The 17223-nt window shown below is 50.0% G+C and overlaps 4 protein-coding genes, 1 non-coding gene and 1 pseudogene across 6 annotated transcripts; 4 read left to right on the forward strand and 2 right to left on the reverse strand.

The window, feature by feature from the left end:
- The first annotated feature begins 246 nt into the window (after positions 1-246).
- On the forward strand, positions 247-3423 carry LOC112875643 (PI-PLC X domain-containing protein At5g67130). Of its 2 annotated transcripts, none has more exons than XM_025939569.1 (8): positions 247-786; positions 898-1020; positions 1728-1865; positions 1934-2032; positions 2122-2425; positions 2506-2744; positions 2904-2990; positions 3103-3423. In XM_025939569.1, exons 1-8 carry the CDS (start codon positions 706-708, stop codon positions 3130-3132), a joined length of 1101 nt encoding a protein of 366 aa, XP_025795354.1. In that variant the 5' UTR covers positions 247-705; the 3' UTR covers positions 3133-3423. The 2 variants fall into 2 exon arrangements, with proteins under 2 accessions (XP_025795354.1, XP_025795355.1); XM_025939570.1 differs by having other exon boundaries at positions 258-786; positions 2521-2744.
- A 507-nt stretch (positions 3424-3930) lies between these two features.
- Positions 3931-4002, reverse strand: TRNAD-GUC. The gene has a single exon. It is a non-coding gene; the product is annotated as a tRNA-Asp (tRNA).
- A 2929-nt stretch (positions 4003-6931) lies between these two features.
- Positions 6932-8380, forward strand: LOC112873206. The gene is made up of 4 exons (XM_025936222.1): positions 6932-6982; positions 7015-7099; positions 7233-7375; positions 8034-8380. Exons 3-4 carry the CDS (start codon positions 7263-7265, stop codon positions 8254-8256), a joined length of 336 nt encoding a protein of 111 aa, XP_025792007.1. The 5' UTR covers positions 6932-6982; positions 7015-7099; positions 7233-7262; the 3' UTR covers positions 8257-8380.
- Positions 8381-8518: 138 nt separating this feature from the next.
- LOC112873205 lies at positions 8519-10529 on the forward strand. The gene is made up of 2 exons (XM_025936221.1): positions 8519-9142; positions 9440-10529. The coding sequence occupies exon 2, from the start codon at positions 9778-9780 to the stop codon at positions 10432-10434; it is 657 nt and encodes a 218-aa protein (XP_025792006.1). The 5' UTR covers positions 8519-9142; positions 9440-9777; the 3' UTR covers positions 10435-10529.
- A 964-nt stretch (positions 10530-11493) lies between these two features.
- On the reverse strand, positions 11494-13112 carry LOC112873255 (annotated as a pseudogene).
- Positions 13113-14716: 1604 nt separating this feature from the next.
- Positions 14717-15676, forward strand: LOC112873256 (ice-structuring glycoprotein-like). The gene has a single exon (XM_025936255.1). The coding sequence runs from the start codon at positions 14717-14719 to the stop codon at positions 15674-15676; it is 960 nt and encodes a 319-aa protein (XP_025792040.1).
- The last annotated feature ends 1547 nt before the right edge of the window (positions 15677-17223 follow it).

Genomic DNA, 17223 nt, shown 5'->3' on the forward strand with positions numbered 1-17223 from the left:
AAAATACAACATAAACAATGTTAGCTCTTGCAGCTATAGGAGTTCACTGGCAACTGCGGCGACGGGTTCATGTCCGGTGCGCGCCTGCAGGGGCTGACCTGACGTGCGGTCTCCATCCCTCCTTGACCACATCAATGGAGCAACAACAACCAACGACCTGACGAAACCGGAGTGTCCTGGCCACCCAACAAACAAACCGCCTTGGAAGCAACACCAACCCAGCCCGAACCGACCGGCCGATTGCTCTGTTTTCCCAAAGCTCCAGCGATTCAACACTCACTCTCCTCCATTCACATGAAAAATCAAAAATCGGCAGGTGCCCCCAGACGCACGCTGAGATCGGAACACGTTTCTTTCCAATTCATCCAGTCCCCCTCCGCCATTCATTGCCTGCGCAGACTCTCGCGTGGAAGTCTAGCAGCAGCGCGGACGTTACCACCCGCCAGCGCGTAGAAATCCAGCAGTGCAGTTGCCAAGTCTGCACGGCTGTTCTTGCTCTGAATCGGTCTGTTCCTTCTGCAATCAGAGCTGCAATCTGTACTCGATCTACTGCTAGTCCTATAATATAAATCGCGTGACGGAGCTAACCCACCTTCCCCCAACAATCTCTCTCCGAGGAAGGAATCCGGCACGGCATTATCCTTTTTGGTTGCTGTTCTTCTCTCCATCTTTCAGGTGGAGCGGACCAGCAAGCCGGTCACCCACATGGGCCGCGCCTTTACAGCGGCGCCGCTCCTCCTCTTGCTCGGCCTCCTGGCCCTGGGACTGGGAGCGGCAACTGCCAATGTAAGCGGCGGCGGGCGCCAAGAACCGATCGAAAAACCTCTCCTTTTCTCGATTCTTGGCTGTCTATGCGGGGGATTCGTTCTGAGCCTCGCCGATTTCCGCTGAATTCAGGTGGGCGACTCCTGCTCGACGGGCGCGGACTGCGGCGCCGGGCAGTGGTGCTTCGACTGCGAGCCCAAGCTCTCCGGCTCCCACTGCGTCCGCTCCGCCGCCACCAACCCCTTCCAGCTCATCGTAAGCCGCCGCAGTTGGCTTTGTCTCTTTCCTCTCCTCTCTTCTAGTGCAGGAAAGTGGTCGAGGAGCAGCAGTTTGCTTCGTCAATTTGTTCTGTACATGTGCTTCGCTTGGTACTCTGAGTTCGTTTTGCGATTTCTTGGATTCCCAGATCTGCTCTCTGTTACAAGTTAATCAACCAGGTCCAGACATGAGCAGTTAGGAAGAATCCAGTATACAGGCAAAAGAAATTTCTCTGTGCTTACGCAGCTGTTCTTGTTCAACATACCCTGACGACATGGCGAATAGTAGTACATTCAGGATATTCGCACAACACTGCGCTTTCAGAAATTTCTGCAGGCATTTCTTCAAAAAATAAATAAATTCTGCAAGTCTATTGGTGACCATTTCTTAGTATGCGTATGGATTTCCTACCTAGTTTACATTGTTGCAGCAGTGTTGTTTATTTTCCCCCTGAATTGTTTTCTCTTTTTTTCCCCATCCAGAATACTACTTTTAGTATTCATGGTCCAGCGATCTAGATGATTGAATTTCCATTAAAAATCTCGAAAAGACTAATTTGGCACTCACTAGTCAAAGGATATCATGACAATTTGTTTTTGAAAGATATCATGACAAAAAAATTAACTTATTATATTCATTCTGCTTTGGTGTACTACTGAAGTTACATCCTGAACGAATTTTGCTTCTGCTTTGGTGTCTCTCAGAACAACTCATTGCCATTCAACAAGTATGCCTACCTCACGACGCACAATTCATTTGCAATCGTTGGTGAGCCTTCGCACACTGGAATTCCACGCATCACCTTCGACAACCAGGAGGATACTGTCACTGACCAGCTAAATGTACCTTCTCATCTTTCCAGTATTAGGCATGTCCTTCCCATTCTGATGACATTACCAATGATATGCAGAATGGTGTCCGGGCGCTGATGCTTGACACATATGACTTCAAAGGAGATGTATGGCTGTGCCATTCAAATGGAGGGAAATGCAATGATTTCACTGCATTTGTGAGTATACTGAACATGCCTGGCTCCTGTAGAACCTTAACTGAAGGCGTTCAGACTACAGTTTTTTAGGATACTTCGGGTCATTGTAGGAACCAGCACTGGACACCTTTCAGGAAATTGAGGCGTTTCTTTCAGCCAATCCGTCTGAAATCGTCACAATAATCCTGGAAGACTATGTTCATGCGCCGAATGGACTGACAAACGTGTTCAACGCCTCCGGCCTGCTGAAGTACTGGTTCCCAGTGTCGAAAATGCCCCAGAACGGTCAGGACTGGCCTCTTGTCAGTGACATGGTTGCAAGCAACCAGCGCCTCGTGGTGTTCACCTCCATCAGCTCAAAGCAGAGTAGTGAAGGAATTGCTTACCAGTGGAATTTCATGGTTGAGAACAATTGTGAGGCACCTATTCTTCGAATCTTTCTTTTTTTCCTGTGGATTGCAGTTAAACACATGGTATGCTTGAATGTAACATAGTTCACTTGATCTCAGATGGTGATGATGGTATGGATGCTGGGAAATGCTCCAACCGTGCTGAATCTGCCCCTCTCAACGACAAGACTAAATCGCTGGTCCTCATGAACTACTTCCCATCGGTACCTGTGAAGTTTACAGCGTGTCTGCAGCATTCCCAGAGTCTTGTTGACATGGTGAATACATGCTATGGTGCAGCAGGGAATCGATGGGCTAATTTTATCGCAGTCGATTACTACAAGGTACTGAGCATATAAACAATCTTTAGACTAACATTTTCAGAAATTCTAAAGAAACATACCACTTTCTTTAGAATATATGAATTTTTCTCTCTGTTTGTGTATGGAAGCTAGCATTTTCAGATTTTCTACTGGCTGATGTTATTTTGAATAATATTCCAGAGAAGCGATGGAGGGGGTGCGTTCCAGGCAACAGACTTGCTCAATGGTAAACTGTTGTGCGGGTGCCAGGATGTCAGGGCATGCTTGGTGAGACAAGATACACTGCCTTTTCATTTGATATGGATCCACATGCATTTTCTTGTTCTGATATACTAGTAACTATGACGTGAATTCACCCATTTTTCTTTTCCATTTGCAGCAAGGTTCTGGCGTTGTATGCTCTGCATGAATCCATAAGGAATAGACAATTTTATTGGATTGGTACATTCATATAGGATAACAGATATGCAACAGTTACTTGGCATGGTGATGACAAGGCTTCTTCTGCATGATCTTGCTGTTGTACATCCTCATTGTGTGGTTGAATGCACGGGAATGTGATGATTGTAGTCTCAAGGGGGGACATTGATAGAAAGTAGATTACCTTAGAGTGATGCAACGATACACCAGTGTAAACGATAGAAATCTGGAAGAAACAACACCAATTTCATGTTTGTAAATGGAAATTTTCTTTTCAAAACTTCAAGGTGTGAACTTGAAAGGCGTTGTGGGCTTGTGGCTTCATAGTTTGAATTTGAATCTTTTTTAAATATGCATGAATATATGAGACGTGCGTTGCATGGGCAAGCATTTATTAAAAAAAAAACTCATCACATTGAGATGGCATCCCCAAGCTTTGCTATGTAAAGGTTATGATAACCCATTTATAAATTGTTGATTACTAAAATAATCCAGTTTCCCATGGGTTACAAATCTATTCTAAGCCTGTGCAAGCACACATTGTGAATCAGTAAGTTTTTAGTACAGATGGATAGAACAACTTCCATTTATCTTCCAGCTAAGCAACCCAGGTAAGGAATGTCAGTCCTGAAGGAGTACGATGTTATCTTGCTCTCTCCAGCGAGATAAACAATAAACAACACCTGAAACCTTGGATTGTGGGAAGTTAGAATTATTGCATACCGCATGGTTGAAGACATGCATACCGCTGTCATGGCGCAAAAAACGAGAAAAAAAACAAAAGAAACGCCGTTGCCGGGGATCGAACCCGGGTCGCCCGCGTGACAGGCGGGAATACTCACCACTATACTACAACGACTTGGATGCTAACGACATCTCGCCAACTCTATTTGAGCAGTGATCACTTATACATGGTCGGGAAACGACTCATTTGTAACAGTTAACGTAGACGGCTAGACACACACATGCATACATGTAGTTGTCGGCAGCTTATCACACTATCGATCGACGATTGGCGCACGTGCAGAGTATGTAGCCGTGTGGTAGGAAGTGAAGGAGGCACATAGACTCATTTATCAACCGAACAGCACTGCATGTAGCTGGGCAGGTACAGCTAGATGGCGACCAACGGATATGATTGTCCAAGGACTTTCGCGTCCAACACGGCCCTACAACAGACGGCACGCCCGACGCAGACGTATACACACGTAGCATAGCACATGGGCTACGCACTCGATTCCTTTTGCCGTAGAAAAGCCAACACCAACAGCCAACTTTTCCATTGTCATAAAAAAATTAAAGCCAACTTTTCATGTCTTTCTTTCCATCATCCGAAGCTAGCTGTAGAGATTTTGTACATGTATGTTGTACGTACATGTGTACGCAGGTACATACACGATAAGTAACTGCATACTCTGTACGCTAAATAAAGATTGTTCGTTCACGAGTTCCTCAGCATATATCATGCATGCATGCACATGATACAGAACAACTCGATCATTTACAGTTTTTGCACATGATACTCTGTACGCTAAATAAAGATTGTTCACGAGTTCCTCGGGTACTAATTTAAGTGGAAGAAGATCAACGTATGTACTACTACTCAATATCCAAATCGAACAGATCAGAACTAGAATCACTCTCCCAGTCACCAGCAGGCTTCTTATCGCCATCATCCTCTCCTTCCCCAACCTCGTCGTCCTTAGGATCACCACTTGATCCCGCATCATCGAGCACCCTCTCGTGGTGCTCCTCGTCCCAAGCGCCGCATCTTACCACCCACCTCTCCCCGTCGCCGCGGCCCCTCACAACCCTGACGCCCTGCAGCCTCCTATCCCCCGTCGCCACGCCCAGATCAATAGCTTGCAGTTCGCGCGAGGACGAGGAGGAGGAGGACGCCTTAGCCGGCTCGTCGCCAGCTGCTGCCGGCAGCTTATTATTATCAGTGCGCGGCGACGGTGGCGGCGGCTCCTTGCGAAAGCTGCTAGCTCTCTGTGACGACAGTGAAGCCATGAAGCTCAAGAGGGCGGCGAGCTTGCTGTTACCTGAAGGCTTGGCTACTCCCAGCTGGGTGTGTCGCTCATCGCCATGCAATCCAACAACAAGCTGCGCATCCTCCATCTTCGTGCCATCCGTCACCTGATCAGCTTGGAACTGGATCATCAGCCGGCGGTCTGCAGGCCCACTGGGACGACGACAGTAGTCAGGGAGGCCGGCGAAGTAGCTCGTGGCGCCGAACACGTCGAGCTCGCCGGAGCTGCCGTGCCGCCGCCGGGTCTGCATCGTCATCAATGCCTGCTGGTGGTAATATGCGGCGGTGGGCTGTCGACGTTGCTAGCTAGGCTAGGCTAGGCTAGGCTTATAAAGACGGCGACGAGGGGGGATGCATTATACTTGAGGCTGAGAGGGCATGGCGGAGGACGGTGAATCCGGAATTCCAGATCAAATGTCATGTAGCCCGAAAACGATGGGTTGGTTTTAATGGATGAAAGTAGAGAGGTAAGAATCTCATCCGATCCTTCTTGTGTCAGGCTAATGATTGCTTGGTTGCAGTGTCTGGAGATATGGCCATGTCCACTCCACTGGCCAGCATGGCCGCATACGAGTCATGTTGCAGCTAGGATCAGAAAATTCCCATTAGTAGAAGAATGTTCTTGTAACTAAAGAATTATTCTATTACATTCATATATCTCAAAAAAAAGAGAGGATAAGGTGGCGTAGTACATGTATTAAAAACGGCATCCTTCTTCATTGCTGTAGTTTTAATTTGGTCCCCTGCAGAAGTCAATGCAACTTTATATGACCGACCAACTATGTATATATCCAAACAAGACCTCGGTTGACGACCGTTTGTATCTGACTACATACACACACACACACACACACTAGGAGGACGGTAGAAATAGCAATCATCTACAGTAGGTTGGTTGTCTTCCCGGCAGTGATGATTTCGATCTATTTCTTCCATGTCGTCCTAGCTACCAGTAGCTAGTGCAGTGTGTACCATGTATATATATTTAACAAAAAGTAACAGAGCTAGGAGAGCGATGCCAACAGTGATATATATGGCCCTAGCTAGTTCTCTTGGACGCCGGATGAAGGTACTGACAATCACTGCAGATTCACTGTCGTACCTCATGGTCACGACGCATGCACAAGTACATGATAACGCACACGCTCTTGAGAAAAAAAATACATACAACAGAAATAACCCACAACTCATCCATGTAGAGGTCTCAAAAGTTAGAATATAATAGATACCGAATATGCCTAGGTCACACAGCGTAGAGATCTCATGCTAGAATATAGTAGATGGCGAATATGTCCAATTCATCTAGTTCATGATGAACCAACTCCAACTCAACCAGTTTTTAGGGTGCACGAGGACTACTGTATGCGTGGTGGATGTAACACGGTTGAAGTCACGCATAGCCTACCATGCTCACCTCGACCTCCCAAACTGCAAATTATAGCATCCAAATCAACTCTTGCTTTCGAATACTAGGTAAAACCGTATTACTCCCTCTGTTCTCTATAAATTGGAACGGAGGAGGGAGAATTTCTTTAAAATTCTTAAGACTACTTTGTTTTCGAACATAGTATAATTTAGTAGGACTTTCTCCTTTGTAATTTCGCCCTTTTCAGCCCAAGCCCATGTCTCTCATGGGCCACCTCAGCCCCACGAAATGGTAGACCAGCCGGCCCCCAGCCCAGCTTCCTCGCTGATCTTCGCAACCGTCAGGTCCGCCCCACTGCGAGTCCACATCCACAAGACCACAACCTCATCCTCCCCAGTCGGGAGTTCAGCACTGTGCCACCACACCGCCGCTTGGCAGGTCCGCGACCTCGGGAGACGACGACGCGCAGCGCGAGCCTTTCACGGCCGCCAGCGGGCTCTCTCCTCAAGGGAGCTCCACGGCCGATGCCCGCCGTCGCTTGCATCCAAGGATTACCAGGTCCGACGATTCCTAACCCGTAGTGCGTGCTGGAAGCTTCATATCCGGCGAGAGATACAGGAATTGTTGCGATTATTATTAAGGAACCTGTTTCTTTAAGCTCGCATCATCACGCGTGATTTGGACGGTGCAGCAACTGAGGGAGAGAGCAGGGAGAGGGGAGATGGAAGGTCTGACGGGCAGCGAGATCGCCGGCTTCGTCGTGGGTGCCCTGCTGCTCGGCGCCACCATCGCTGCGCCCAAGGTCGACGGATTCATTGCCTCCTCCCAAAGAAGGTCCCTTCCCTGCCATTTCTCTGCCGCTGTCTTTTGTTTTGCTTGCCTCAGTAGTCAGTTGTGTTATTTAGTATCTCGCAGAAGGATAACTGTAAGCAATTTGTTATGATCAGGTACAAACAGTACGTAAATTTAGTTTGAAAGTATTGGTAAACATGATTTAAGATAGTTTAGTTGGGAAATTAGAAAAGGGTGAAGAAATTTCTATAGAAGTAAGTTGATGTCCCGATCCAACCGGCAGGTATTGTTTCCTCGTTGTTTGTCTAGTCTAGGCTTATTCTTCTTTTTAATATAATCGGCAGCTCTCTGGGCTTCGTTTAAAAAAATTATGGTTAATTGTTTTGGTTCAATATCTTGTTCCCAGTTGGTAGCTGCTACTGTACGCAGAAATGAAACTGAAGCTAAGTTTCAACTCCTCAGTTCTTCAGAAAAGAAGTATGTAGCATATCATGCTGTCAGTAGATGACTTAAGCTCAGAAAACCCAAGGCCAAATGCCTTTAGAAGTAAAAAAACATAATAATGAAAAAATAATGCAGAGTACAAAGCATCAGTCACCAGAGTTCTTAGGTTGAGAAAATCCATGACAGATGCTTTGCACTCTGCATATCCTTACCACTCATCCATCTTTTATCTGATCAAAATACAGATGCACTGCAGGTCACTAGGTATGTGTAAGAGGTGTGGTGATCTTCGGATAGTAGCATGCTCACAATGCAAAGGCATTGGCTCAGTTCGGAAAGGAGGAATGCTTAATCTGGGCGTGCTAGATGATCTTTACGAGTCACTCGGAGCTGAAGCCAAGACAGATAATTTGATTCCTTGCACAAAGTGCAGATCCAGAGGCCGTCTCTTGTGTCCGGAGTGCTCGAAGATCGCATGACCATTCAATAATATAAGTGGTGCAAGGAAAAATAAGGTTATCAGTATGCTCATAATTTTGCCGCTTTAATGTGTCAACGAACTGGTGATACTACAGTTAAATGCAGTCTGATTTTTCTTCTTCATGATTGCATCTTGATGTTCAGTTGTAAGCTGCAAGTTTTAATGTCTTACAACTTTACAACTTGGTAGGGATATAAAAGCACATATATTTTCTATTGCCAACATAGCATACAAAATTATGCACAAGAGAGCAAGCATGTTGATATAAAAGCTAGACCAACCTAGAAGGAACTAGGTGGCTTTATATTAAGAAGAAAATAGGCACCCAAATTCGGCTTGAGGAGCACTTGAACCTGGGTGGTCGAGGCACCCTCAACCAGCTAAGCTAGGCTCAGCTTCCTAAGCATGTTGATATGTCTTGCATTGAGATAGTGGGTACAACTGTTACGGTGAGTTGTTAAATGTACAAACTAGAATCTGATGTTTCAGGACCATCCCTAGCTAGTACTTTGCCTGAGATTCAATATGTTATGCTCAAATAACATATTATCAAGATTATATGTTAATGCCAAAGTCCAAGTGTTTATACAGATGGTCTCATCAGCAGGCTAGTTTTTCTTTTGTTTGGACTTTGGACCACGAGTCTGTGGTGCCTTTTCTTGGTTATAAGGTTTCAGCAATAGAGCAGATAGAGTGGATGTGATTTTCTCGCTATTCTTTACAAATTTTAGAAGCCGCGGCTCAGGGACTCATGGTCTGAAGGAATCTCAGTTGCTTCTTCTCTTACAAGTGGAAATTCCTAGTAACATCACTCACACTCTGATATACATGGCCTACGCTGCACATACCCGCTTCACTTTACTGAGTGGCCTGCGGACAAAAAGGTTGGCAGATGAGTACTCCCTCTGTTCCAAGTCACATGTCACTTTAGTTTTATTCTAAATCAAATAATTTTTTAACTTTTACCAGCCTTATAAAAAATCTGTAAATTTACACAATGCTGAGTAAATACACTATCAATATGTATCTCACTATGGATTTAATGAAACTAATTTGATGTTTTATATGTCTGTTTCTTACATAGATACTCTTTCAAAGTTAGACAAATAAAATTGAGGGAGTATTATCTCATTGTTACCAAGTACCAGCTGGTACATTCATATCATATATGGTTCTGTCAGTGTAACAACAACTGCAAGCAGTAGACTATGGGCAAACAGAATATGTGGCCAGTTGTGTGATTCATGGAAGGAGGAAGCTGATGCGCTCGGCGCCCCCGGCCCAGCGACTCCTCGTGCGCCGCGGGCTCAAACAAATGGGCCAAATGTAACGTACGCGCCGGTCGCCGGCGCCTGCTCGAGGTCTGTGATGCCGCGTGTTCCCATTGCACTCGAAGGTCGCTATAAAACCACCCGCTTGCGCCGCCAAGGTTTCGCCGCCCGCGTCACACCAACAGAGCGCCGCAGGCAATTCAAGGAAGGAAGAGCCCCGTGCTGTGTGCTGCGAAGAAGAGACGACGATGGGGGCCGGGGCGAGCGTCGCGTCGTCGCTGGTGGCGGTCTGGGCGGCGTGGGGCGGGGCCAGTAAACCAGACGCCCCTGCTGCTGCTGCTCCTGCTTTCGACGACGCCCTCGACGCGGTCGTCAGGGCGGCTGAGGCGGTGGCGGAGTACCTGCGCGCGGTGATGGACGCCGCGTGCTCGGCCGCCGTGGGCGCCGCCGCCTGGGCCCTGGAGAAGCTCGAGGAAGCTGCGGCGTTCGTCCTCGACAGGGTCGTCCGGCTCCTCCGTCGCCTGCGCGGCCGCAAGGAATTCTCGCGCCGCGCCGCCGCTCGACGCGCGGGTCCCGACGTGTTCGCCGAGACCGCGTCGCGCGTCGCCAGGTCCGGGCGCTGCATCATGGGGCCGGCGGCTTCGTCGGCGGTCGTCGTCGTCCCTGCTGCTGCCGCCGCGGCGCCCGGAGCGCTGGCCCTGCCGGGATCGGTGTCCGGGTCGGACGTGGCCAGGCGCGCGGCCAGAAGCGCCGCGGGGATGATGGGTCTCATCCTTGAGGCCTTCCCCGCGGAGGCCCATCTGCGTGACAGCATTCCTGCGGCGGCCAGGTCCTCCATCACCGTCATAGCAGCCGCGGCGGCCGTCTGCCTCGACGTTGTCGCTTCCACCGACACAAATGCCTAGGCTCAATTACCTGCACCGCTGCACTGCAACAGGCCACTCCGTTGTTTTGCAGGTTTTCAGTTACGTATTGCGCCTGCACACTGTCAGTGTGTGTTTCAGACTTCAGTGATGCTTGCGACAGTTTCCGCTGCACCTATTGTGGGAGTAGTACTTATTTGCATTGCGCCTTGTGAAATCAGGCTTTATTATTGCCTCTAAAAGTTGAATTTTTTTTTTGTGTGTGCCCTTGTTCTTCCCTGCTGTGATTGCCTTGCCTGTTAGTCATCAATATTTAGAAGCTTCCAACGCAAATACCCAAATATGAGATATCAAGCGACAGAGACGCCAAAACGCTTTTTTTAAAAAAAAAGTTTGCCGCACTGCATTGTCATTTAAAAAGAGAAGTAAAGGGTTCATACAGCTTCGACTTGTCCTCTGCCTCCTCACGTTCAAGGAGCTGAACTAGGAGAAGCCATCCAAATACGCTTGTAGAGCCATTTCTGGAGTAATTTTGTTGGCCATGCTATATTAGAATCGTACATACTCTAGTACTCTAAAATTATCCAGATTGAGGGCATTTATACTCGGCGTCTTGGCCCCCTCTATGCTCAAATCCTGGCTCCACCCCTTCTTCTCCTCCAGCCGCCCTCGGCCCTTGTCATTGAAGATCATCCCTCCGGCCGTGACATCAGTGGGCGACATAGTTTCAGCCGGCGTGGTGTGGGTAACGGTTACAGTTGGGCCTTTCAAGCTGCTGCGATCGCCGTGGCCCTCAACATCCTGCCGATTCGTCGGTTGGTACGAGACTATCCACGGCATGACACATGGTATCTACATATGGTCATGGGCGAGCAGCGCTACATCCAGTTCATGGGCGAGCTAAAAAGATCCATGGGTGATCGAGTTAACAAAAATGGCATCACCCCGAAAACCAACGAGATATGGAAACATCAATACTGCCAAACACGAGGACCACAATGAGTAACGCGCCTCGTCCCGGCGGCCGTTCTCCGACGTACGGACACCGCCGGTGGTCACGCTCATGCACTCGAGAACACGCAGGAAGATTGCAGCGGATTCGCCAACGGCGTGCTAGCTAGATAGCGCCCAGCCACCAACCAAGGAGGCCAGCCGGCAGCGGATGGACCGGCCAAGCTAGCTAGCTAGGTAGAACGACGGCAGCTCGGCGCAGCGCTGCCTGAGGTAGACGGCGCAGTCGTCCCTGGGAGCGATGGTGGGGACGTACGCCAGGTCGTCGCACCCCTCCGTCCTGTCCCGCCGGAACTCCACCAGCGACGCGAGCAGCGCCACGAACAGCACCAGGTGGTTCAGCGCGTAGCGCTGCCCGACCACTGGTGCGCCCCGGCGCCGAAAGCCAGGAAGTTGCGCCGGAATGCCACGTCCTCCCGGCGCTCCTCCGAGAAGAAGCGGTCCGGGTCGAACGCCGCCGGGTCGCGGAACCCCTGGAACGACGACTCGTACAGCGACGGGAACACGGTGGCGCCCCTGGGCACGGTGTACCGCCCCGTCAGCCGGAACGCCCCGCGGGCGATGTGCGGCACCGTCGTCGCGGGGGGCCGGTGCCGGATCACCTCGCGCGACCACCGCCTTGGTGTACCGCATCTCCGCCATCTGCGCCGCGGTGATGGGCTCGCCCGAATCCGACGACCAGAGCGCGGCCACCTCGGCGCGGACGCGGGCGAGCACGTCCGGGTGCGCGTCCAGCGCCGACACCGCCCAGCAGAGGGAGGACGTGGACGCGTCCTGCGCCGCGAACAGGAAGTCGAACACGTGGCCGCCGATCTCCTCGTCGCCGGTGTGCGCCGGCGGCGAGCACCCCGCCGCCTCGTCCATCTCCCGCAACGTGTCCTGCATCCAGTAGTCCATCAGGCACGCCGGCTCGCCGCCGGCGCGCATGCGGGCCTTGCTCTGCCCCGCGCACTCCGCCAGAGTGCGCAGCAGCCGCGCCACGCCCCGCTTCGCCCGCCGGAACGCGAACCCCAGCAGGTCCACGGGCACCGCCATGAGCCCGACGTTGAACAGGTTGTAGTCCCTCGCGAACTGCTCCCGCGCCTCCGCGGAGAGGTACGGTCCCACGAACACCGTCTGCGACGTCTCCAGGTTCATGTCGCGGCAGGGCACCCGCAGCGCGACGGGCTTCGCCCCGCCCTCGGCGGCGCTCCGGTCCAGCCACCTCCTGAGGTGGGCGAGGATGACGCGCTGCTGGATGGCGGCGTAGGTGGAGAGCGCGCGCGGCGTAAAGTTGGGCGCGATCCGGGGCTCAGCTCCCTGTGGCCCTCGCCGGACATGTAGATGAGGCTGTGCTCGCCGAAGAGCTCCTTGCCGAACGGGTGGCCGATGAAGTGGAACGCGTCGGGGCGGACGTTGGCGAGCACGCGGTGGCTCAGCTCCGTGTCGCGGATGAACACGACGAACGTCCCGAGGAGGTAGTCCGCCGAGAGGCCGAGCTCCGACGCCTTGGCGCGCGCCGCCAGCCCGTCCCAGTACGCCGGCGGGTCGCGGATCAGCTGGGCGATGCTCCCGAAGAACGGCACCACGAGAGGGGGGCCGGGCAGGGGCCCCTTCTTGCGGCGGTAGGAGAGCTGCTCCATCAGGACGTAGAACGCCACGGCCGCGAGTAGTAACAACGGCACCGCCGCGCGGATGTCCAGGAAACCGCACAGCGAGGACGCCGCCATGGCTGCTGGCTGCTGCTGCTTTTCTGTTGGGTGACGCTGGTGGGGTGGGGAGCTCAAGCTCGTCTCTCACCTACTTCAATATGGTCTGCAAAGGATAAATATAACTGGTAATTTCAGTAAAAATACAGGATACGCTAAAATCTGATGCCTGAAAAAATCACAAAATCTATTGCGATATACGAGGGACGTAGATTTTTTTTTGGCAGCAACGGAGAGCTTTATTGGAAGAAGGTTTACAATTGTTTATGATCAGATCCTCGACGTAGCGCTCGACCTAGCCATACCGCCGTTGGATATTCCTTCTACCTAGCTGAGCTAATTCATAAGCAACTAAATTACACTCTCTTGTTACCTTGGCAACTCGCCAGTCTACCAGCAGTTGCATCTGTTCCTTCGCCTCTGCAATGATGAATCCGAGTGCAGAGCGATCCTCCTCCTCCTTCATGGCTTTAGCAAAGCGTGCGTGGTCGGATTCAATGATTACCAGCCCCCACACCATTGAGCCGCAAGTCGAAATCCTTCCAAGCATGCCTGAGTTTCTGCTTCAGCCGCATCCAAACACCTGAACAAGACGCGCCATGCTTCAATCCAATGGTTTCCTGGTGTTCTCCTATGTTCAGTAGGCTCTGTTCATATTCTTCCACGGATCAATACATGGCAAGGGCATGCTCACTCCCGTCTCCTACCCTTATCCGGTCATCCCCCGACGGTTTCTTGTCGCCGAGCCTGCAGCTACCATGCTAAGCACATGTCCTCTCTTACAAGAGATCAACAAACTTTGGGCAATGCCACAACAATAACATCAATTGCATCTCTTACAAGTGGTAGTAGTCTAAGGCCAGTCTTAGTACACAATTTTACTAAACTGTTACTAAGACTGGAGATTTGGTAAATGTGCCTGCTCGGTGTTACGAGGATGAAACAACCTCATCATATCAGTATTTTTTTTGCTAATGTAGCATGAAATCTAATGCCCATAAAACTCCCCATTGAGACTGACCTAGTACTCCATCCCTCATAAAAATGAGTGTTCTTTTAGTTTCAAATTTTGTTCCACAAAGATATCTTCTAGTAATGTACTATATCTAATTAAGTGAATGTCCACAAGAGTAAAAAAACATATGAAGAAGCACATGAAGCCCATCAAATAATTAATTGATGCTACTTTTCTGATTTTAATGGATGCACATCTATTCAAGCTCTAGAGAAGCAAATAGATGGCATGACTTTCAATCACAAATACTATGAGGGGCAGAAAAGTCATTTCTCATTACAAGTAGAAATACATTTCCTTTTATACTTAGGGAGTAAGTACCTCGATGAGAAGATTCCTTTCAATCACAAATAATCGTCGTTACAACTTTCATGCTCTATCCGGGCCTACTCGATGCGCGAGTACATGCGTCCAACCCCAATTCCCAAGCGACATTCTTTGGAAAACAAAAAGGCCCAAATTAATACGAGTGCATTACGAAAAGACGACCGGTTCGCGATCTCAATTCTCAATGGTCTGTGTGCTATATAAATCACACGAAATAATCCTCTCGACCATCCACTTCGCTCCTATCACAATTCACAACTCCGACGCCACGAGGTTGTTAGCAATGGGCGGTTTCGCCAGCAAGCTTGGCGACTTCTTTTCCTTTCTCTCCGCCGGTGACTGGGACTCCGCCGACGCCGCTGCGGAGCAAAGCCATGCCGCCAACGCCAACGCCGCTGCAGAGAAGAAAAGCGGTTCCGGCGGTATCTTGGAGGACGCGGCCAAGAAGGCCGGCGCCCGTGGTGCGGCATCCATGGCGCTCGCGTCCGTCCAGAAGGCGGCATCCGCGGTGCTCGCGTCCATCCAGAGAGCGGCCGAGACGGCGGTGAGCTACGTGTCCGGGCTGCTCGCCGCAGCCTCAGCAGCTGCTTCTTCGGCCCTTGTCCCGGCCTACGGGGCCCTGAAGCTTGCCGCCTACGCCGCCGGCAACAAGGTGGTGGAGCTCGTGAAGCAGCTCCTCGGCAGCGGCGCGGCCGCGGCCGTGAAGAGCAGGTTCGACGCTGTGGCGGCGGCGCTCCGCGGGGGCGCCTCGTCGTTCGCCGCTACCGTCGCGGCCGCCCTCGATGCCGCCGTCTCGGCCGGCGCGCGAGAGGCCTTCGCCGCGCTGCCGGAGCTTGCGTCCGCTTGGGTCACTAATCCAGCGGCGGCGGCGGCATCAGTCGTCGCGGATATCAAGTTCATAGTCAGGTTCATCCCGCTCGTGGAGAAGCTCCTGGGTCTGGTGATCCCGGCAGAGGTCAAGGCGGCCATCGCCGTCGTGGCCGTCGCGGCGGGTTTGTACTCCGCGTTCTGTGCCGCGCCGGCTGCTGGTGCACCGGCCGGGCCCATTGTGACGAAGGCTCCAGGTGGCGGCGGCGCCTCTCAGCGGATCCTCAGGTCGGCTTTCGAGGCCAGGCGAACCCGGCGTTTTATTTCAGCCTGCTCGCGGCTGAAGCATTTGGCTTCGGTTTCGGCGCGTGATGCGCTGCGGCCGCTACAGCGGGATTGCCATCTGAACATGACGCTCTTGCTGGTTAATCCTTGATCCTTGCATGTACCGGTCTGGCGGTCTTCCTCTGACTGAGTTCCCCAACCAAGTTTGTTTCTTTGAGCGTCGGAGCTCTGAATGAATAATGATGTACTATCCCTTTTCTGTTCAATGTAGCAAGGTTCAGAATAACCACCAGCTACTACATTGCTTCCTGCTATAGCAGCTATAGCGCCAGGAGAGGTTCCGCTTGACAGCGGATTTTAGCGCGCTGAAATTGTCGAGTCCATCTCCATTTTGTGTCGCTGCAGCATGCTCTCGGGTTGAAATCATCACGGGTCGCGCGAGTGTCCGGTCTAGTGGCAGGACTTGTTCATGAACTGAGGCTCGTATCATATCTGACCGATGCCAAAGAGGCTCGTAAATATGTGAAAGGGCCAACAAATGTGCAAGAATCCACAAGGTGTGAAACAACCAAGAAATGTGGAGGAAGTTATATACCTCAATTTACCTTCTTAGAGCAAGAAGGTGAAGTAAGCAGAGTAGCTTCTTGCACGTTTCAAAATCCCTTCACCGCCGAGGCATGTCAATGATCATAAATATTCCAGAGGCATTAAAATGGTTTCTATTCTTCTTAATTACTTTGCGTTTTCTACAATTTTTTTTGGCAGTGAACAATTATATGTGGCAATTTTCATGCGGCTAGTCAATTGATGTCAGTGATGAGTACTAACTATTAAGGTTTTATGAGACAACCAATATTGTGCAATGTTCACCTATGTAGTGGGCCTTTTTTGTGAGTTAAATGACCTCATTGAGCAAGAGCCCTTGCTTGCAACCTGGGTACATTACGTACCTTGGTTATCTAAGGGGTTTGTTTTTGTTTTTTTTGAAGGATCTAAGGGGTTTGTTGGTTAGTATAAGGTTTCTATTTTTTTTATCTGAATTGAGTATCCGCACCGGCCTGAAATTAGCACTAGTAGCATTAAAGTTAACATCCCTGAGGAACCGTATAACGTCAGTCTTAATGCATAGTTTCATAGTTTCATTGCATAGTTACGGGATAGGATGATTTATAGCCGCCCATAAATTTATCTCGGTACAGTCGATTTCAGACTAGATCTTTTGCTCTCATGGGAATGATGGGTCCCACCATATTCTCTTTTCGGCTCCGCCCACCAACTAACTGGTCCATTGTTCGCCAACCCACGCTAGCCTCCTCTGATGAACTTCTGATCCCCGCATGGGTGCACCCCACCATCTGACACATTAATTTAACATAAAAGAATTATACTGCGTGGTGAAGTTTGTATAATAAAAAAATATGGATCGACACAAAGTTGTGCAAATTTTTCTGAACAAAAAAATGGAGAAAAGAAAAATAGGAAAGAAAAACCAAAAAGTAATTTCAGAATAAAAGTTGATAAAAATTCTGAATCAAAATTTGGGAGCAAAATTTGAAACAAAAAAATACAAAAGCTTTGTGACAAATATATACAATATAGCAATAGTTATGCTGAAAATTTTGGGAGCAAAATTTGTAATAACAATTTTAATAAAAAATTATAAAAAGAAAAATGTTCAGAAACATTATTTGAAAAGAA

Source organism: Panicum hallii, chromosome 9 (genome assembly GCF_002211085.1).
Source record: "Panicum hallii strain FIL2 chromosome 9, PHallii_v3.1, whole genome shotgun sequence".
Classification (NCBI taxonomy): domain Eukaryota; kingdom Viridiplantae; phylum Streptophyta; class Magnoliopsida; order Poales; family Poaceae; genus Panicum; species Panicum hallii.